The sequence below is a fragment of the Saitoella complicata genome, assembly GCF_001661265.1.
Source record: "Saitoella complicata NRRL Y-17804 unplaced genomic scaffold SAICOscaffold_2, whole genome shotgun sequence".
Taxonomy (NCBI): domain Eukaryota; kingdom Fungi; phylum Ascomycota; class Saitoellomycetes; order Saitoellales; family Saitoellaceae; genus Saitoella; species Saitoella complicata.
In genome coordinates, this window is record NW_017566993.1 from 214 (window position 1) to 20,033 (window position 19,820).

The following is a 19,820-nucleotide window of genomic DNA, read 5'->3' on the forward strand; positions in this document are numbered from 1 at the left end:
GGGCCGTCGACGTAAAGCCCATCTTCGTCGCTCTGTCTACTTTCAAGATGCCTCAGTTTACGAAGCGCACAACTTTGAATTCGTCACCGAGAGGAGTTTGGGATACTGGGATCAGAAGTGTTGGAAGATTAACCAGTACACGATGGTAATGCCGTACAAGGGAAATGGGGAAGGAGTGGCCGTGAAGTACATGGTGAGGTATCCGCACGGGCGTGGGAAGGAGATGTAGGGAGGAGACGGAGGATCAGGACAGGTTATGGGTCCGGATGGTGTACGACGTCTGATTAATCTGTTACGAAAATTGATTAATACCTAATGATGAGTAATGTAGAGCATGCCTCCTCCTACCACTTCTCAATCGCGAGTGATCGTCACCTTCTTCTGTATGATATATCATCGACTACCGTATCAGATTTGTAGTCGGAAACAGCACTTGGTCCCGAGGCAGCGGTCGCAACACCCAAAGGCAACACGGTCCGGGAGTAAAACCCGTGCCTGGCCACCGGCGGTTGACATGTCCGTCTCTCACACGCACGCACCATTGACATTGGCCATATGAGGTGACTTACCTCGAGCACAGGCGTAAACTCATCCCGAGAGGTAGGTGGTATAATACAGCTTCAGCTGTCACATGAATTAAAGACTATTCAAACAATACTCAAAAGCCAAGCGCTCAAAAACCACGCTCAAGTTCCATCCTATCGTACCCTCTCCCTCTATGATCCACTCACAACTCCTTCTTCTCCTCCGGAACATGCTCCCTCTGGAACTTCTTACTAAACACCGTCTGCACAACCCCCTGCACAGCAAAGAACCCAACAGCCCCCGCGACCCCAAGCCCAAATGTCTTCCACGTCAACTCACCACGCGCATACTTCTTATACCCCGTAACCCCCAAAAACGCCAATCCGATCGCATCGACGACGAGTCCGACCATTGCGTTCGTTTCGCCGATGTCGCGGTGGATAACGCGTTTGGCGGAGGCGGCGGAGCGGGATGCGGTAGTGCGTGCGTCGGAGGCGAGGTCGTGGGCTGCGTGGGTGAGGTTGTGGGCGGCTTTTTCGATTTTTTGGGCGCCGATTGCAGCTTTTTCTTCGCCTTCCTCCACGACCTCTCCGATCTTGTGCTTTACCTCCTGCGCTTTCTCCTCGACATTCTCCGCAGCAGCCTTCGCATGCGCTTTCATCTCCTCCGCCTCCACCCTCGCCCTCTCAGCCGCGGCCTTAATCGCCTCCTCTTGTTCCTTCTTTGCCTCTTCAGCCATGCGGTCTTGACGGGCAGCGATTTCGCGGGCTTCGGATTGTGTGTTGGTCTGGATTTCTTGGGTGAGGAAGTCGTGGGGGACAACGGTGACGGAGCCGGAGTCGACGTCGATTGTGGATGTGGTTTCTGGGACGTCTTCGGCGATGACTTCTGGGACGGGGTTCGCCATTTTTTCTTCGGGGGTTCTGAGGGATGGTTAGCATACATCCCGGTCAAGAGAGGGAAGGGAGAGCTTACTGCTCGGGACCGCGCTTAGCCATGTCTGCGTAGGATGCCATTGCGAGTCGTTGAAGGAGATGAACAGAGGAGGGTTAGGGAGTTAGGACAAGTGGACGATCGGATGTTAAGTACAGCGGCGGGGGTGTGGCTGGTGAAGCCTGATCAGCCAGTGACGTGTGTGCGGTGGGCTGTGGCGCAGGCCGTCGGTGATGTCATCGCGTGTCTACGTTACACTGCGTACGCGAAGAAGCCCCGTCCCCCTCCTCTGCACTCTTAGCCCCCTACTACGACTGGATCTCCACCGTCCTCGCCATGCCCAAACCCCCCTACTACGACAACCCAACAAAATTCCCCTCCCCGACAGCCAACTACCGCCAAACCCCCCACCTCTACCGCATCCACCGCGCCGAAACCGGCGTATTGACATGCGAACCCTACAAGAGCGAGATATGCCCTCACTGGCGTTTCCGGACCCCCGAGATTGCGACGCGCAGTGCGCGGGAGATTGAGGGCATGTTCGAAGGGTATTTGGAGAGGATGGACAAGGAAGAGGGAGGAGGGGTAGAGTGGCAACGAGCCTTTGTGGGCGCGGATATGTGTAGGAAGTTTATCCAGATGGGCATGACGCGCGCCAAACGGTACGCGAACCACGCCTCCGGCCGAAAGTACGCTGAAGACGGGACGATCATACCGATCGTCGAACTTGATCAGACGAAGTTGGAGGCGAGTGAGATCTTCAAGCGGGTGTGGAATCAGGTGCGGTTGGATGAGAGGTATGTTAAGGCGAAGGAGGAGTGGGGCAGGTTAGTAAGGGGGTGGGAGAGGGAGGTTAAGAGGGGGGTGAAAAGAGAGGTGAAGGATGAAGATGTTGAGCATGCGGCTCCGAGGGGTAAACCACGGAGAGTAAAGGTCAAGAAGGGGGTAAAGGAAGAGCAGGATAGTGACGCATAGCCCGTACCACACCCACGCCACAATCTCTCAAGTGTTGGGTTCGTCCGGAGGAGGGGGATCAGAATCAAGAGGTGATGTATACTTAGAGCCAGCCGTTAGAGGGATGTCGATGTGCGGTTGGGGTTATGGTTACGGCGTTAGGCTATGAGCGATTCAGACATTTGACTTTCTGTATTCTCGCAAGCTATCGTAGATTAATTTCGAGAATGATACGTTCTCATGCTGTCTTCCCCTCACATTCCAGAATATGCCTCGTTCATAGATCATCCTCCGTACCGTAAGACGTGTATGGTAGCGTTTCCTCCAGTAATGCCTAACAACAGACATCATTAGTCAAATATCCTCTAGGGGTTTTCGCACTCCACCAACAACACCCCACAAGTCCAACAAGGCACACCAAATGAAACCCAGGTTCAGAAGGAAGGCAGTCGGGAATCTCCACATATGACACTTCGGAGATCGAAAGGTAAACATCCAGACATTCATCATTTTAGGTTCATGGTGTGCCATGGACCTTGCGGGGTCGTGCATAAAAGAGATATTTAACATACCATAGTCTTTCCCCAATCGGCTGGGGTTCTCGGCCGGTAGCTCGTACTCGTTGCACGTCGGCGTAATGCGTGCTGATTGATCTCTAAACAAACATGAGTCAACGCCGTACTCTCATCGACTTCTGGCTCGCCTCATCTTCCTCCATCGCAGTCACACACACGGAGAAAGAATATTTCAATGTTCAGAAGGAAGGCAGTCGGTATTCTCCACATATGACACTTCGGAGATCGAAAGGTATACATCCGAATATTCATCATTTTGAGGTCTTCCTTCTTCGTGTATCCGCAAGACCGCAACGGGGTGAGAAAGAGACGATGATGGCAAGGACTTACCTTTTGTTTTGTTTTTATATTCGTTAGCGTCACCGTTGTTTGAAGAACGGGATACGCTCTGTCATTCGAGTCTGAATGAACGATGTCTTGTGCCGGTGCATTACAGCGTCACCGCGGAATGCGGGATACGCTCGCACCGTTCACGTCTTCACCTATCCCCACCTCTTCTTCCCACCTCTCTTCTTCTTCCTCTTCTTCTTCTTGTCCTTCTTCCTCCCATCCCCCTCCTCGTCAGTATACTCCTCATCATCATCATCCCCATCTTCCCTTTTAACGCTATCATCGACTTCGAACTCCCCACTCTCAAGCGCCTCGTCCAAGCACTTTTGCAATTTTTCTAACCATTCTCGGCGTTGCTTCGTGATGTAATAGTCCCCTTCGGAGCCGTATTCGAAATTGAGACCGAGATCGACGGTGCATTTCTCGTTTCCGATGGTGTTTTGCAAGACGAGGGCTTCAATGAGGTGGTCTGGGACCATTGGAAGCGGCGGGTAGATCTCGGAAAAGATGGGGTTGGGTGCGCCTTCTCCGATCGGCTCGAACTGCAAGAACAGAAATGGGGAATGCCGCTTGAGTATCGATGCGCGGCCTTCGAGGACCAACCCCACGATGGCGACATGCTCTTCCATGACGGATTCCTCATCATGCATCCACGCTCTCCAAACCCCCATGAAGTGCGCCAAGAAAGGATTCATCTCCAACGGCCAATTTCGATAATACCACCACAACACAAATGTCGCCGTCATCTTCGCAACATTCGAAGTTTGATTCTCGATAGCGCTCACCAAACGACAACACAATTCAAACCCATTCTCAAGCAACGGATACCGCGACTCGATTTCGCGGGCAAGATCGGAGAAGGAGAGGGTGTAATCTTCCACCTCGAGAATATGCCAGATATCAATCGGGAGGTCAAAATACAGCGGCGCGAACGTATCCGACTTCAATGGTCGCTCGATCGGCAAACCAGCATCCTTCAACGCATAAAAGTATGGCGAGTACTTGAGATGCTCAGGTAGAGGCTCTGGAGGTGGTACCCAATCCGGAGGCGGCTTACTGGGACGCCTCTTCCTCGGTTGAGATAGATGATCTCTTGGTTGATCTGTGCTTATTGCGTCGGTCATTATATGCAATCCCTTAAAAGGGCGACATTGTCTGTCGTGGACTATTGATTATTGGTGGTGGGTGGACCTGTTGGTTTTGTCTTTTCGGTCGTCGAGATGAACTTCGAGGATTTCTGACCGCAACCGAGCTTTCGGTACATGAGCCGAGGATTTGATGCTTTTTAATGGTAGCACGCATTCAGACGATTCTTTCAAATTTGAATGACTTATTTCTTATTTTTCCTGATGTATCTTTATTATTGAGTTCCCCATGACGCTTCTCCCTCGCAACTTCCCGAGGCCCTTCCAATCCCAGCTGCAGCAACGCAAAGGAAAACACCAAAAAGGATCAGGCCTTCAGATCAATTGCGTCCAACCATGTCTCTCCCTACCGCCGCCGACGCTCAGCGCTACCTCGCCATCTTGGATCGCGAGCTTTCCAAGTGTACGTTCCCCTTCTTTTCCTTCTCTCTCCCGAATTCCACGGTCGCAGCCGCATCGATCCCTGTCCTTCCTCCAAACCTCTCTCTACAGTTACTAACTATTGCTCAGACCCCATTGCAGTCCGCCTCGAGCAGCAGCTCGGTGTCCAGAAGAACTATATCGCTCTCGGCCTCACCGCCGTCTACACCCTCCTCCTCTTCCTCAACACCGGCCTCTCCCCCCTCCTTGCCAACCTCATCGGTTTCGCACTTCCCGCATTCTACTCCGTCAAGGCTATCGAATCTACCGGAACCGCGGACGACACCAGGTTGTTGACCTACTGGGTCGTCTTCGGCGGACTCAGCGTCCTTGAATTCTGGTCCAAGACGATCGTGCGTCTCTCTCCCCTCTACTCCCCATACTCCGTCGCAATTTCTAACTCGTTGTCTAGTTGTACTTCATCCCCTTCTACTACCTCACCAAATCCATTTTCCTCCTCTGGCTCGTCCTCCCCCAGTTCTCCGGCGCTGAGTATGTTTACCGCACTTTCCTTCGCGGGTACGTCAGGAAGTACGTCGTGAACGCTAAGCCCGCTGCGACTGCCACTGGAGCGAGGACCGCGCAGGCCACTACCACTGGGTTCTCTACTATGTAAGTGTGAGAGTACCTTGGAGGAGCGTGGTGTGGGGGTGTGTATGACGAGGCGGGGGAATGGTGAGGGGAGGCGGAATGGAGAATGGTGAGGGGAGGCGGAATGGAGAATGGTGAATGGATCATACGAGATCATGGGATTGCGGGCTTTGAGGGAAGAGTATACTATACGTTGAAGATACGAATCGGAATAAGTTATTATCCAAACTGTATCCAATCGGCGTAGGTCCCACGCATTCATTGTGTTCGATTGTCTGTACGTTATTGGCTTGAATATTGATAGGCGAACTCATCATAAGGCTGGTTACGCATTGACATACCTCCAAAGGCAGTGAGGAACGTATCGACAATCAATGCACGGTCCTCAAGGTCTGTTTGTGCAGTAATCTTCGTGACGCCGTCAATCTATCCGGTGTTCTTCGATTGGTTAATCATCTAAGTTTGTAATCGTTGTACGACATGTTCGAGTTGCTATCGGTGAGGTATGAGACTCCTGTTATCTAGACCTGTCACCACCGGCCATATCCTGTTCCCCATTCCCATCTTCCTCTTCCCTCCTCCTCCACGCCGTCCGCCTCCTCCGTCTCCTCGAACTCCCTTCCCATTCCTCGCGTAAAGTACAAAGTCGACCATGATTATGAGGAATCGAGTGAACAATTGACAAGTCAGATCATAAATCATTCATGGACCTCAACGACAGTGTGCCAATGAACGCGCAACCATCCAAGAACTCCATGCATCACAGCCCAAGTTAACCAATACGCCGTACATCCCACAATATGCAACCCGCCATTTTGCCTCGGCTAGGGAGTTCTTAGAAGCCGGAGACACGGTCCAGCAAGCTTTCCCAGGACGAGCGCGCGCGGGGTGGGGTGTGGACCCGTGATTTTGCACGTGTTACTTAGCCAAGGCCCTGCCCTGCTAATCTTATCAGGTTCTATCGGAATGGTGACGACCGAACCCGGCTGTCTCCCGGCATACGTCATTGCCAACATTGGACGTTCGTTTCCCAGGGTGTGTACCTTGGCGTTTCGACGGGAGTGACTGACTCGACCGAATGTACACGCACGCACGCTAGTGTGATTGTCCTTTCTGTGGGTGCTACTTCACAAGTGTTGCATACGGTTGCGGTTTGTGCACTCAGACTATTTCCTCGTTCTCGAAATGCGTCACGTCACGTCCGGTGGTTTCTTACTATAGCAGTAGTCAAAATTAGAAAAAAAGGACGATTTATAAGGAAAAAGAATCAATCGCACATGTCGCCAACTTTAGCGAGTCGCATTCTATCTTCCATACCGTTGCCTTGTATCAATTCGGATCACAATCATCAACTGCGTCGTCTATCGGAGATGTTTCTGCTAAATTCGGTCTCGGTAAAGGGACACTAGTCTTATACACCAACCGTGTGACGACAGCGTTGATGGGGCTGTATAAAGATGTTGTGAAAATGGCCTTCTGATGTCAACAAACGTCGAATGCGAACCGTGCTTCGTGCCGACCGCAATAAACGTGCATTCGCGGGTTGTGTTGTACCGTATAAGCTCAATGGACAACATTGAGATTTGACCGGTAGCGGAATCTTCCCGAGCAACATTCGGTGGTTCATTCACATCGAGGCCAGGATTTTCAATGCGGGCGACTGCATGAACAGCAGCAGCAACTTCAGCTCGTTGTGTAGCATCCCTTCCAAGCAGCATATCATCCTCAGGGGAATGCAAAAGCGTGGGGTTGATGTTGATCGGAGTATCCGTTGATACCGAAGATGGTTCGGCAGGAGCGTGTCGAGCAATGTTACCGCGGGGTGTTAGCGTGATCGTGCGTCGTGCAAATCGTCTGCGTCGTCATCTACCGAAACCATGATGTTTCCGTCGAGTGAAATAGCGAGTGGTCTGAGACCATGACGTGCACCTAGGATAGGCTCAAGTGGAAAGTAGCGTTTGAACTTCTTCTGAAGCACCTGCCTAGGCTCTGCTTCACGCAAATCACCGTTACCCGTGCTGAATCTAAGCTTCTCGGCGGCCTTCCACAAATTCGTCTGGTTATTGATTTTGGTGAGGATAACCTACCAGCTGAAGTTGGGTTGAGCTTCGATGAGCTCTCTGAAGCGTGAATCATTCCGTTTGCAGGTCTCCGTACGGCTGGACGTAAGTCTGTCGACGTCACGCTCCCAAAGCTCGATAAGGTACTCCAACGACGTCTCATCATTCCAGCGAAACTGACCACCACAGGCGTTGTTGTTCTTGGCCTGGCTGTTCTTTTCCGCCTTTTGGCTTTCGCAACTTGCGTGGTTCCAGAGACCTTACCAGCCCGTTCGACAACTAGGAGCGATATGCTGAACCAGTGAAGCTTGTTAAGCAGGTGTATGAGGTATCTATTGAAAGCTCTGATGTAGGCGATTATTCTGATGGGATGTATGCGACGATATCACATAAACTGAAAACGGACATAAGCATCCAGTCATGCATGAAGGGCAAGAATGCCGTCAACTTACCAGTTCCAGAAGGATACGATGCAACCAGGCAAAAGCAAGCAAAAGCAAGCAAAAGCTGAGTGTATGCTGCAACCTTCAATCGTGTTGGGTAGCAATGGTAGGGAGTCTCGAATGCCTCGTATGCTGGCGTAGTGGTGCTGCACATGCCTTAGCCTAATGTCGACCCTCCCTAGCTTAATGTAGGTTTGCCATGGTCTAATGTCAGGTCCCTGTCTGAGAAATCGCTGATTATATGCGAAAATGGGAACTTGAAAAAACGGTGGGTTAGCCAAAACCAAGGCCTTTTATCCCGTTTAAACGGTAAGTATACAGAAAACGCTTATTTTCTAATTGTGACTACCCCTTACCTCTGTTCCATTCAATGTTAGACTACGTTCGTTACATGCGGGACAGAATGTACGCCAGCGTAAATCATATGCATTGATAATCGGTATCTCTAAAACCCATAAAACGCCCTCCCAATACTCATACTGATCTTCGTACTCATTCATTCGACTCCATCCCCCATCCCTTAGTTCTTCAACAAATCCTTCAACGCCGCCCTCTTCTCCGGCGTCAACGTACTCGGCATCTTCACCTTAAACACAACAACCAGGTCACCCCTCTCCCCCGGCTTCTTGCTAATCGGCATGCCATGGCCCGGGAACCTGACTTCTTGTCCGGGCTGGACGGGTTGTGTACCTTGTACCCGGAGCTTCTTTCCCTCGATTGTTTCGACGTCACGAGAGTATCCGGTTAGTGCCTCGACGAGAGGGAGTTCGACTTCAAGACGGAGGTCGTCGGCGGAACGAGTAAATCGTGCGTGTGGCTTTTCTTCGAGAACGAATTGGATGTCTTGGGCGGTGCCGTTGGGTAGGTCGTCGCCCTCGTTTGGGAAGGTGATTTTGGTGCCGGGTTTCCAGCCTGGCTTGACTTTGATTTCGAGGATTTTCTCAGTTGGTACTCCACCCTTTCTTCTCGTGATCTTCAGACGCTTAGTTGCGCCCTTGAAGATATCCTCCAGAGAAACTGCAAAAGGCTTGGTAATGACCTCCTTCTCTTCCGGTATGCTGCCTGGTCGACGTCCTCGTGGTGCACCACCATTGGTGAAAAACTCGGTTCCGCCCATGGGGATATCATCATCCATGCCCATTCCACCAAACGATGCACCGCCCATTCCACCACCTCCAAACGCATTCATGAAATGGGCAAAGATATCATTCGGGTCACTAGGCGAGAACCCACCCCGTCCCCCACCACCCGGGGGAAAGCCCGAGGTAGAAAACTTGAACTGCGTTCCACCCGGAAACCCTCCCGCACCAAACCCACCCGGGAATCCTCCCGCTCCACCAGGGAACCCGCCAGCGCCGCTAGGCCCAGCACCACCACCACCAATCCCCCCCTTCAATCCTTCCTCGCCCAATTGATCATAGATTTGTCTTTTCTCCGAATCAGACAGCACCTCAAAAGCCTCACTAACCTCCTGAAACCGCTTCTTTGCGCCTTCGACATCGTTCGCGTTACGATCCGGGTGGTGTTTCAGCGCGAGCTTCCGGTACGCTTTCTTGATCTCATCGTCCGACGCACTCTTCTGAACGCCGAGGATCTGATAGTAGTCTTTTCCCATCGTTGTTTCGTGTGTATTCGAGTAGGAATCAAGTGTAGATCAATGGTGTTCCTCCATGGTCATGGGTCGGTGTGGTGTTTTAAGGTTCTGGTCGCGCGTCGGGTGAACCTTCCAGAGAATCCCAGCACATTACATCATTAATCCAGGTATTAACTAGTCACCAATTAAATTTAATCAAAGGTTATGCTTCCTGTGTATCCTGGCCATCAAAGTCCTCGTCCAGCTTCGTTACTGAAGCGTAAATGCTATCCATCTCTCTGTTCTCATTTCCTGCATCCTCTCCCTCTCCTTCACCTTCCATCTCGGCATCCTCTTGATCTTCATGCTCATTCTCCCCCTCACCTTCTCTCACCCCCATGCTTTCCTCTCCAGGTGCATCCTTCTGTAATACTGTCTCCCGTCTCCTCGGCCCCGGATGCTCCACCGCCTCCAAATTCAAGAATCCCCCCTTCTCCCCAATCCACCCCACGAACTCATCAACCCAACACCTCACAACCCACCACGCTCCAAACCCCTCACCACCACCCACCGTAACATCCCTTAACGCAGCACTCATCACCGCCCCCATCACAAGTAAAAACAACTTTGGACTCACCCTCGGAAACCTACTCGGTAAGCGCGTGAGGTACGATGCCCAATGCTCCAACACATCCGAACTCGTATGCTGCTGAACTGGCTGCAACTGTCCCCCCTCACCCGCCCCCCTCGGAAGACTCAAATCAACACCCGCAAGTAGTGCCGGGATCTCCTCTTCCAACACCCTCCTCACAGCATCCTGCCCACACATCGGCACCTCCCTCTCTACTATCCCCCTAATATCAACCAACCGCACCCAATCAACCCTCATCAACTCCCGATCCGCCGGATTGACCAAAAACCGTGCCGCGGCGTGCGCTGTATCATTCACCCTCAACAACCGTCCCAGAAGCCGTGCGAACGCCTCCGCTGGTTTCGCTTTTGCCTCGATGAAGTCGGGGGGACAGCATGCTACTAAACTCGCCCTCAGATGCCCCGGGAGCGTAGAGCTCAACGCCCGCAGCGACGCCAACACGGGTGGTGGCACGACTTGTAGTGCTAATGGCGCAAGTAATCTGACGATCTCCTTATACATCCCCAAATCCGCTCTACTCACCCATCGTCTCAACCCTTCACTTCCACACAAAAGTCGTTGAACGGGCATGGTCAGTCCAGACTGGAAGCCCGCCATACTCGTCAGAAACTGTTTGAGCCGCATGAAGCGAACGGATTCGATGAGTTGAGAGCAGTGTGCGCTATATAGCCCCACCAATATCCCAACGAGGTCTGGATCGTGGCCTTCGGTTGGGAGGTAAGATTGGATCTGTGGTAGTGTGAACCGTGATGAAGATGATGGCAGTCCGCCGTCTGGAGCGGTGGTCAGTGACCCCGTCGCAGGCTGCTCCTCCTTCGCCGCCGCCTTCCCCGACCCAGCAACAGGTGGGAAATGCAGATAATAATCATGATACCCCAAAAACTGCCCATTCGCAACATCCATATCCCCTCCCTCACCAATCTCGATCATCTGTCCTCCTCTCCTCTCCATCCCCTCATCATCATCATCCTCAGACCGTGGGACGTCATCCTCCCCCCTCAACCTAATCCCACAATAATGATACTTACTCTGTCCCCTAACCCCCAACCTCCTCGTCTTAATCCCCCTAAACACAACCCTCACCAACTTACCAAAACTCGCCGGATTCAACGGTTTCATACGTTCCCCCGCACACACCGCTACATAGCGTGCATATATCCTATTCCTCGGCACCGCGATTTCGGGGGGTGCGGGGTCGCATGTGCGGAGGAGGTATGACATTCCGAAGATCTGGCGGTGGCGTTCGGAGGTTGGGGTGTGGGTTGTTAGACGGACGGATTCGGCGAGGGAGGAGAGGGGTTGGGAGAGGGAGTCTTGGGCTATGCGGCGAAGTTCGAGGGTGTCGACGTCGACACTCGTCATATCGGGTGTGGGCGCGGGCGCGGATATTAGTGAGGCTTGGAGTTGTGCTGGGGGTGGGACGGGGGTGCCATGTGCTGTTCCGGTGGTGGAAGCGGCGGAGAGAGGTGGTTGCGTTTGGACTTGGACTGGTGGTTGATCTTGCCCGATCTGCGGTGACGCTTGGTGATGCTGCTGTAACGACACCGCAGCCTGTTGTAATGGCGTAACATCCTGAAACACATTCACATTCACCTCATCCCCAAACGGGCCCTGCTGCTCGTGTCCCCCCTCCCCGGCTCCCTCCATCGACGCAGCGTACGAAGCGTATTCATGTTGTAATGTTGGATCAATTGGGAATTGTTGGTGGTGCGGGTGGGGGGTATGTCGTTGTTGTTGGGCGAGGTGGATTGCTTGTGCGACTTGGTGCTGGTCCAGGGATTTTGGTTCTTGGAAGTATTCCATGGTTGATCGGCGCTCAAAAGGATTGATGAGGGAATTGAAGAGTTGAATAGGTCCTATATGATTATGAACGACCGAGGAAACGGGCTGAATGCTATGGTCGCGATGTTCTTGCCCTCAGTTTCTGGTGTTGTTGTCTGGAGCTTGATTGTTCTCTGGGCAACAGCCTCGCCGATAGTTGCTGTGGTGAGCATGCACGTGATGACATAACCTGACGTATTAAATAACATTCAATTAATGCGCATTTGGGTTGCGCGCGCTCTCGCTCTCACGTGAGGACGGGACGGGACTCGGCAACCAGGCGCCCTAATTGCCATAACCAGCCTGTCGAGCGCACGGACCATCAAAGGAGAGGGTAGAGTTACGAAGCTCGGTCATTCCTCAAGACAGAGATAGTTCGAAAGAAGGGGTGTGTTGAGAGAGCGACGCACCGGATTCTTGAAGGAACGCGTCAATTACGTACGACAGCACCCTCGAGCGGCAACACACTTCGAGCGCGAGGAATAACTGGTGTGTTGGGTGCGCTTCAATCTCTAAGAGCAAGGTCGTACAACGGCTGCTTCGTGTCTTCGACGCTTAAGTTCTTTGTGCCGCTGTCGCTGGAGGGTCATTCGGTACCACCTACTCCTTTCGTGAGACACACAGTACGCCCCTTGACGTCGTACGTACAACATCGCCGAACTCCCCCAACCAAGCCTTCACACGGTCTCCACCAAGGCGAATTTCGTTTCGTTTCTCTGATTGACAGGAGAAAGACAGAGAGAAACTCAAAATGGGCTCCTGCTTCTCCTCAGAAGCCGGAACCGGAGACTTACAAAACGACAGATCCGCCCGTCTAAAAACAACCCGGATAGACAAACAACTCGAAGAAGATGCGCGGAAACTACGAAAGGAGTGTAAAATCCTACTCCTCGGATCCGGGGAATCAGGAAAGAGCACAATCGTCAAACAAATGAAGATTATCCACCAAAATGGGTTCTCGCAGACTGAGCTACTTTTCTATCGGCCGCAGATTTATCGGAATTTGCTTGATAGCGCAAGGACGTTGATTGCTGCGTTACAGGAGAATGAATTACTACCCGCACCCCTCCCTCTTGACCTAGCGGAGGCATCCGCGAAGATTGATGGAGCAATGGTTAACGAAGACTACAAGAGCGTGTTGGACGCGAGCATCGTGAGGGCGTGCGAGAAGATATGGGCGTATCCCGCGACGAAACGAATGGTCGAGGATCCAGCGTTATTCCACACCTTCTACCTCATGGATTCCGCCGAATACTTCTTCGAGGCAGCAGGCCGGATATCGAGCCCCGATTACTGTCCGACCGAGTCTGATGTCTTGAGAGCGAGGACTAAAACAACAGGTATTTTCGAAACGCGATTTACCTCCGGCAACCTCCAAATCCACATGTTCGACGTCGGCGGTCAGCGCTCTGAACGCAAAAAATGGATCCACTGCTTCGAAGCGGTGACCTCCATCATCTTCTGCGTCGCACTCTCCGAATACGACCAAGTCCTCCTCGAAGAGAGTGGGCAAAATAGGATGGAGGAAAGTTTGGTGTTGTGGGAGAGTGTGGTTAATTCCAGGTGGTTTGTGAGGACGAGTGTTGTGTTGTTTCTGAATAAGGTGGATTTGTTTAAGGGGAAGTTGGGGAGGGTCCCGTTGGGGGAGTATTTTCCCGAGTATGAAGGTATGTCATCGATCACCTATCCTCTGTAATGGGGCTTCTTTGGAGTGAGCGTGATTGGCTAACCGTGCGGTGTTTTGCGTTATAGGTGGCCCAGATCCATCGAAAGCGGCTAAATTCATCCTATACAAGTTTACGAAACTGAATCGAGCTGGGTTGAAGGTGTATCCACATCTTACGCAAGCGACTGATACGGGGAATATTCGGTTGGTGTTCGCGGCGGTTAAGGAGACAATTTTGCAGAATGCGTTACAGGATAGTGGAATCCTATAAGAGCGGTGTGGACTTTCGACTTGCGGGGGAGCATGCACTCGTTGATGAGTAGTGAAGGAGATGGATGTGGAAGAGGGATACACACGTAAAATGGAAGAGGGATGAGAATACGGAGGAGGATGCAGCAGAGCAGAGCAAAGCAGCGCAGGATGGACGGGATCTTTGGTCGGTTAATCATGGAGTTTCTTTTTTCGACTCGATTGTTTTTCGCTTGAGGCATAGCGGCCGGGACTACATATCTTCTGCACTTTTGGTACAAGCAAGCTATGACATATATCGTTTTCACCATCTGCCTTGTCTTGCAATTGACGATGACCATTCGACTCTTATCCATTCGACGACGGCAAAGGATATTCCTGGTTCAGTTGCTGTTTCTTTGCCGAGGCTCTTTAGGCAGCTAAGCCATGCAACGCGCAGGGAAGCTACACCGAGAGGGACCATACCCAACACACGCGCTCTCCTCCAAAACACCGTATTACCGTTCTCTCCTTATCGACCGCTCGAGTCAATTGAGCATTAATCCGGTGATCAAGGACGCGTATTGACCGTGGTTTCCATCCTGGTGGTATACTGTCGAGTGTGCAGAAGTGTTTCGGCTGGGAGTAGGAACAAGGGAAGGAGGTCTGTGTACCCGCAGCCCCCAGCAATATACGAAACGAACGACACGTTGAACGCGGCGCAGTTGCAAAACACGACACAACAGGTGCTCCACCACATCGGAGACTGGGTGTTATATCGCTCATCGGTCGATTGCGATTGCAGTGGTGACGAACATCTGTACCGCTGTACACATACGCATATACGTATACATACACTCACGTACACGAACCTGCACACGCGGTTAACTAGGATACGATGATGTCGAGTATGCCTTCAATTCAGCTCGCGCCGCCCCCGGGGAGTGCAGGCAGTGGGTCCATTGCGACGAGTGAGGATGGGACACAAGCGAGTCAGGATCCTTGTTGTCATGGGTGTAGAGGGGTACGCAACTCTACATGGAGGTCATCATCTTGGTTCGTATGCTAATAGTTTGCGTACAGGTCATCGAAGAAGGCTCCGTTGTCGCTTTCGGAGAAAACATCTGGCACGTTGAATGCTTCCGCTGCGCAAAATGCAACTCCCTCGTCGACCACGACTCCAACCTCCTCCTCCTCGCCGACGGCTCCCCCATCTGCGAAAACTGCTCATACAACTGCCGTGCCTGCAACAAACGTATCGATGACCTCGCCATCATGACTGGTGACGAATCCTACCATTCGGAGTGTTTTAGGTGTCGGCTGTGTAAGAGCAAGATCGAGGATTTGGTTTTTGCGAAGACAAGTAGTGGGATTTATTGTATTTCGTGTCATAACGAGCGAATGGCGCGGTCGCGGAAACATCGGACGAGGGATAAAGACGGGACTCGAGCATCTGGTCTACCACGCGATAAGACACTGCCGGAAATCCCCCCCCATCTCGCCTCAAGCCAGTCGACGATGCAATTAAGCGAGATCGCTCGCGCTCGGAGTCCCATTCCGCCTATGTCTTCGCCGGGGTTGAGCGATATCCGCACACCTAGCCCGGCGAATGCGGAGGTTACGCTTGCGCCGCCGCCGACGGAGGTGAGTAAAGCGACGAAACGACAGTCGAGGTTGTTTACGGCGGATATGGATGCGTTGTCGGCTTTTATGCCGCCGCCTTCCCCAACGAGGAGGGCGCCTACGCCTAGTGAAGCTGCTGCGGCGGCTGCTGCGAATAGGAATGGGACGAGTGATTTTATCCCGATCATGTTTGATGAGAAGCCGATGAAGACAAGTAATACCATCGCGACGGGGTTGGGGATGGGTGGTATGGGTGGAGGTGGACAATTCAATACGTGGTCCCCGAAGCAGGGAAGACCGGCCGAATTACGGCAGATGGAAGAACAGTACGACAACGCCAACGCCAACAACGGTACGCCCGGGGTCAGTATGAGCTCGTTACCGTTTAGGGCGCCTAGTGGGTTGGGAAAGACGAGTGCGCTACCGGAAAAGAAGGGTGGGTTCTTGAGTCGGAAACTGAGTTTGGTGAGGAAGAACTCGTTACCCGACGATCAACTCGCGCTACCCAACAATGAGGGTGAGAAGCATTCTCCGCCCTCGAGTCGGCGAAAGTCGTTGAAGGGCTTCGGTGGGTTCAGTGGGTTGAAGAGGACTACGACTTTACAGGATTTGGGGAACTTGGGGCAGGATAATACCGCGATCCCTGAGAGTCCGAGAGGGATGCCGAGACAGGCGAGTGCTAGCCCGCTTGTGCCGAGTCCGAGTATGCAGACGATTGGTGGCTCTTCGCCGGTTCCGCCATTACCGCCTACTCCTTCGTCGGCGAGGTTCGCTACGGTGAGCGGTGGCAAGATCGTTGCGGCTGGCGATAACGGCAATAATGCACCCCAGTTCTCGGAACCGAATTACGGAGCGTTTAATGCGAGTCAGTCGAGTTTGGGGGTGGTGAGCCAGGGACAGGGGGCGCCGAGTGATGTTGGGAGTGCTGCTGCTTCGGTCTTTGCGCCGTCGAGGAAGAGTTCGTATGGATCTGTGTTATCACAACCAGCTCCGGTTGCTCCGGCTGCGCCGTCACCGACGTCGGTGGGTAGCAAACCGAGGTTGGAGGCGAGCAGGAAGAGTTCGAGTACGTCGGTATTGAGCGTACAGGAGTCGTTTGTTGATTTGCCGGAGATTGGGGCGTTGAGTATGGATGATGATGTCGCGAAGTTGATGGCGAAGCATGAGAGTGGGACGTCGACCACCACCATCACCCGGTTGAGTCAGGCCCTGAAGCATGGGCGGAGTCTATCCGACCTCTCGGGTACGAAATCGGTTAAACTTGGACGCGAATCGAGTAGGAGTCCCAAGGCGGCGGGAGGATGGGGGAGGAGGGCGTCGATTACGAGCAGTCCCAGGTTGGATGAGGTTGCGGAGGAAGATGATGAGAAGAAAGCATTGAGAAGGGAGTTGAGGAACTCGAGTCAGAGGATTGTAGAGCTGGAGAGTAAAGTGCTCGAGGATGGGAAGAAACCGACAGAAGAGGAAGTCGAAGTCAATATCCAAGAAAAGAGGAATACGCTCGTTGATCTCGAGGCGAAGCGAGAGATTAGGTTGGCGGAGTTAAGGGCGTTAATGAAGGAACGTACTGAAACGGATGCGGAGATGATGAAAGCGAATATCATTGCGGAGTTGACGGACTCGCTGGACGAGCTGAAGGCTTCCTTTGAGGAGCAGATTGAGGATTTGATCAACCAGCGCAATAAGCTGTTTGATGAGAATACTCGTTTGCAGATGTTGCGTACGCAAGCGATCGAAGAGGCTCATCATCTTAACCAAAAGAATATCGAGCTTACGGATTTGAACAATGAGCTCATGCAGGAGATTCAGAGTAAAGTCAAGACGCACGGACATGGGAAGAGTCCCAATGTCGGTGCGGGACAGAGTGGAGGGTTTGGGTTGTTTGGAAGGGGTCAGAAGGAGAAGGAGAAACAGATGAACTACAACCACAGTCAGGCGAGTTTGGCAAGTAGTGCGACTGCTGTACCTACGCTGCCGATGTCTGAGACGACGCAGACGATCAGTACGATTCTTACGAGTGACCCTGCGGTTGTAGTGGCGGATAGGAAGCTCACGACTGCGGGAACCTTGGACGAGGGCGAAGTCGTGATGGAACCCGCTACGGTTGTGGATCCACATAATCAGGAGTTTACACCGCCTCCCAAGAAGTTCAACTGGAAGAAGGGTGCGAAGGGTGCGGTAAAGGGTTTCAACAAGTTCTGGGCTTCGGAGAACTCTGGGATGCCTGCGGGTGGGACCGGTATGACGATGTCCCAGTCAGCACCGAACGGGTTGAATATCATGAACCTCCCTCGCAGCATCACCATGAACAACCTCAGTGCGATGGCGAAATCGCACTCCTTTCAGCCTAGCAAGTTCGCTCGCTCGGCAAAGTGTGATCATTGCTCTGACAAGCTTCGTGGATCGGAGTTGCGGTGTGTTGCGTGTGGATTCCAGTGTCATACGAAGTGTCTGCCGGATATTGCGGTGAGCTGTATGGGCAGTGGCATCCCCGAACATGACGGTGCGAGTGTGGGTGAGTCCGAGCAGAAATCGGATACATTATTCGGCGGTGATCTGGGCAAACAAGCCGAGCTCGAAGGCCGGCCGATTCCGCATATTGTCACCTGCTGTATCGACGAAGTCGAAAAACGCGGTATGGACTTCGAAGGAATCTACCGAAAGTCGGGAGGCGCCAGCCAAATGCGAACAATCCAAGAGATGTTCGAAGCCGCCTCTGCCCAAGCCGGCGAAGTTGACCTCTCCGAAGCCGGGGACATTTGCGGCGTCACCAGCGTCCTGAAACAATACTTCCGCCACCTCTCCACCCCACTCATGACCTACGACCTCTACCACCATCTCCTCGACGCCGTTTCTTCCTCCCACGACTCCGATTCCGACCGCCTCTCCGCTATCCGCTCCGTCCTCACATCCATGCCTGAGACGCATTATCTCTGCTTGAGGTACCTCATGCTGCATCTGGGTAGAGTCGCGGGAATGGCGGGTACGAATTTGATGCATGCGAAGAACCTGGCGGTTGTGTTTAGCCCGACGTTGATGAGGGACCGGACGGGGGTTAGGGAGATTACGGATATGCAGGGAAAGAGTAAGTTGATGCAGTTGTTGATTGAGCATGCGGAGGTTGTGTTTGCGGAGTAAGGGACATTGAGGTAGAGGGGAGTGAGGGGATGGTGGTGGTTGCAAATGGAATGTAAGGGTGGATATACCCGATTGGACACTGGATGTTCTATATCATATTGTTTGTTTTTCTTGGGAGTGAAGAGGAGTTGCAGCTGGCAATCAAGGGACAAAGCTTATGCTTAGGTATAACCCCTATATCCGTATCGAGATCATCAGACAAATATTAGAAGACAATTCGGTGATACCTATGCCAATCCTCATGAGCATTCGATCGTTAAAAGATTATGGTATAACTTGTAGTACGTGGTATACCCTATGACATGATCGTCCAATCCAATCCATATTCATCTCTCCTAACATACAAATCTTCCCTTCCGGCCCCGTTTACACCTCGGGCTCCTCCTTCTTCCAGACATCCCTCAATTCGGGAATATCCCTCAACTCCCCCAGAGTCTTAACAACATGCGTCCCCGCCACCCTCCCATCCTTCGTCTTCATGTGCCCCTCATTCCCCTCCCCCTCCTCCAACAAATGTACCGTAACACCCCACCCAAACTCCGTCGCACCCCTAACATTCCCCGCCGAATCGTCGATCAAGAAACATTTTGATTTGTGAGTTGTGTTGGATTGTGACATTGCGAGCGCGAACATCTCGGGTTGGGGTTTACAGACGAGGCGAGGGGCGGAGTAGTCGCAGTACGTGATTCCCTCGAATAGATCTTTCAGACCCAGGAGTTCCAGACATCGCTTGGCGTGGTCGATGTAAGCATTCGTCAAGATCCACATCTTACACTTCCGCTTATCGATTCCCTCCAACAATCTTCTCACGCTCTCATCAGGCTTCAATATCTCATCCAACGGGAGTGCTGCGTCGACTTTTGCGTTATACTCCAAAGAATCAATTTGGTGGTGTCGAACGAGGCCTTCGAGGGCGAGGCCGTATTGGGTGTAGTAGGTGTGGTGAAGATGGCGGGCGGCGGAGGGGTCGAGGGAGAGGTGGGTCATGAAGTATTCGTGGATTTTTTGACCCATGAGGTCGTGGATGCGGTGCGCTGTGAGTGGGGGTTGGTACGTGTGTGCGGAGGGAGGAAGGGGGGAGGAGGAGGGGACGGACATTTGGGGTAGAGACAGTTATCGAGATCGAAGAAGAAGGTTATACGG

The 19,820-nt window shown here is 52.5% G+C and overlaps 11 protein-coding genes across 11 annotated transcripts; 6 read left to right on the forward strand and 5 right to left on the reverse strand.

The window, feature by feature from the left end:
• The first annotated feature begins 517 nt into the window (after window positions 1-517).
• SAICODRAFT_148351 (uncharacterized protein) lies at window positions 518-1,626 on the forward strand. The gene has a single exon (XM_019165527.1). The coding sequence runs from the start codon at window positions 719-721 to the stop codon at window positions 1,517-1,519; it is 801 nt and encodes a 266-aa protein (XP_019026671.1). The 5' UTR covers window positions 518-718; the 3' UTR covers window positions 1,520-1,626.
• A 462-nt stretch (window positions 1,627-2,088) lies between these two features.
• SAICODRAFT_28686 (uncharacterized protein) lies at window positions 2,089-2,526 on the forward strand. The gene has a single exon (XM_019167202.1). The coding sequence runs from the start codon at window positions 2,098-2,100 to the stop codon at window positions 2,431-2,433; it is 336 nt and encodes a 111-aa protein (XP_019026672.1). The 5' UTR covers window positions 2,089-2,097; the 3' UTR covers window positions 2,434-2,526.
• A 394-nt stretch (window positions 2,527-2,920) lies between these two features.
• Window positions 2,921-3,407, forward strand: SAICODRAFT_148360 (uncharacterized protein). The gene has a single exon (XM_019165528.1). It carries the CDS (start codon window positions 3,078-3,080, stop codon window positions 3,342-3,344), a length of 267 nt encoding a protein of 88 aa, XP_019026673.1. The 5' UTR covers window positions 2,921-3,077; the 3' UTR covers window positions 3,345-3,407.
• Window positions 3,408-3,469: 62 nt separating this feature from the next.
• Window positions 3,470-4,441, reverse strand: SAICODRAFT_4802 (uncharacterized protein; the record flags this gene model as incomplete). Its single annotated transcript, XM_019168912.1, has 1 exon — window positions 3,470-4,441. One exon carries the CDS (start codon window positions 4,439-4,441, stop codon window positions 3,470-3,472), a length of 972 nt encoding a protein of 323 aa, XP_019026674.1.
• Window positions 4,442-4,974: 533 nt separating this feature from the next.
• Window positions 4,975-5,498, forward strand: SAICODRAFT_52166 (putative membrane biogenesis protein; the record flags this gene model as incomplete). Its single annotated transcript, XM_019169121.1, has 2 exons — window positions 4,975-5,235; window positions 5,295-5,498. Coding segments are annotated over 2 exons (465 nt in total), but the record flags the coding sequence as incomplete, so codon positions are not given.
• A 1,799-nt stretch (window positions 5,499-7,297) lies between these two features.
• Window positions 7,298-7,795, reverse strand: SAICODRAFT_148389 (uncharacterized protein). The gene has a single exon (XM_019165529.1). It carries the CDS (start codon window positions 7,697-7,699, stop codon window positions 7,403-7,405), a length of 297 nt encoding a protein of 98 aa, XP_019026676.1. The 5' UTR covers window positions 7,700-7,795; the 3' UTR covers window positions 7,298-7,402.
• Window positions 7,796-8,383: 588 nt separating this feature from the next.
• SAICODRAFT_68930 (DnaJ-domain-containing protein) lies at window positions 8,384-9,591 on the reverse strand (the record flags this gene model as incomplete). The annotated part of the gene is made up of 1 exon (XM_019170433.1): window positions 8,384-9,591. The coding sequence occupies one exon, from the start codon at window positions 9,589-9,591 to the stop codon at window positions 8,497-8,499; it is 1,095 nt and encodes a 364-aa protein (XP_019026677.1). The 3' UTR covers window positions 8,384-8,496.
• Window positions 9,592-9,772: 181 nt separating this feature from the next.
• Window positions 9,773-12,004, reverse strand: SAICODRAFT_22973 (uncharacterized protein; the record flags this gene model as incomplete). Its single annotated transcript, XM_019166664.1, has 1 exon — window positions 9,773-12,004. The coding sequence occupies one exon, from the start codon at window positions 12,002-12,004 to the stop codon at window positions 9,773-9,775; it is 2,232 nt and encodes a 743-aa protein (XP_019026678.1).
• Window positions 12,005-12,773: 769 nt separating this feature from the next.
• On the forward strand, window positions 12,774-13,959 carry SAICODRAFT_52157 (guanine nucleotide-binding protein alpha-3 subunit; the record flags this gene model as incomplete). The annotated part of the gene is made up of 2 exons (XM_019169120.1): window positions 12,774-13,689; window positions 13,775-13,959. The coding sequence occupies 2 exons, from the start codon at window positions 12,774-12,776 to the stop codon at window positions 13,957-13,959; spliced, it is 1,101 nt and encodes a 366-aa protein (XP_019026679.1).
• Window positions 13,960-14,568: 609 nt separating this feature from the next.
• SAICODRAFT_16627 (RhoGAP-domain-containing protein) lies at window positions 14,569-18,911 on the forward strand. The gene is made up of 2 exons (XM_019165680.1): window positions 14,569-14,940; window positions 15,000-18,911. The coding sequence occupies exons 1-2, from the start codon at window positions 14,815-14,817 to the stop codon at window positions 18,675-18,677; spliced, it is 3,804 nt and encodes a 1,267-aa protein (XP_019026680.1). The 5' UTR covers window positions 14,569-14,814; the 3' UTR covers window positions 18,678-18,911.
• A 264-nt stretch (window positions 18,912-19,175) lies between these two features.
• SAICODRAFT_50610 (pyrimidine 5-nucleotidase) lies at window positions 19,176-19,810 on the reverse strand (the record flags this gene model as incomplete). The annotated part of the gene is made up of 2 exons (XM_019169006.1): window positions 19,176-19,711; window positions 19,774-19,810. Coding segments are annotated over 2 exons (573 nt in total), but the record flags the coding sequence as incomplete, so codon positions are not given.
• Between the last annotated feature and the right edge of the window lie 10 nt (window positions 19,811-19,820).

What these genes read in the sequence shown, in the direction of transcription:
- SAICODRAFT_28686 (XM_019167202.1), top strand. Translation starts at nt 2,098, where the DNA reads ATGGGCATGACGCGCGCCAAACGGTACGCGAACCACGCCTCCGGCCGA.
- SAICODRAFT_148360 (XM_019165528.1), top strand. Translation starts at nt 3,078, where the DNA reads ATGAGTCAACGCCGTACTCTCATCGACTTCTGGCTCGCCTCATCTTCC.
- SAICODRAFT_148351 (XM_019165527.1), top strand. Translation starts at nt 719, where the DNA reads ATGATCCACTCACAACTCCTTCTTCTCCTCCGGAACATGCTCCCTCTG.
- SAICODRAFT_148389 (XM_019165529.1), bottom strand. Translation starts at nt 7,699, where the DNA reads ATGATGAGACGTCGTTGGAGTACCTTATCGAGCTTTGGGAGCGTGACG.
- SAICODRAFT_16627 (XM_019165680.1), top strand. Translation starts at nt 14,815, where the DNA reads ATGATGTCGAGTATGCCTTCAATTCAGCTCGCGCCGCCCCCGGGGAGT. An exon ending in GTTGTCATGGGTGTAGAGGG is followed by an intron (nt 14,941 to 14,999) that starts GTACGCAACTCT and finishes GTTTGCGTACAG; the next exon opens with GTCATCGAAGAAGGCTCCGT.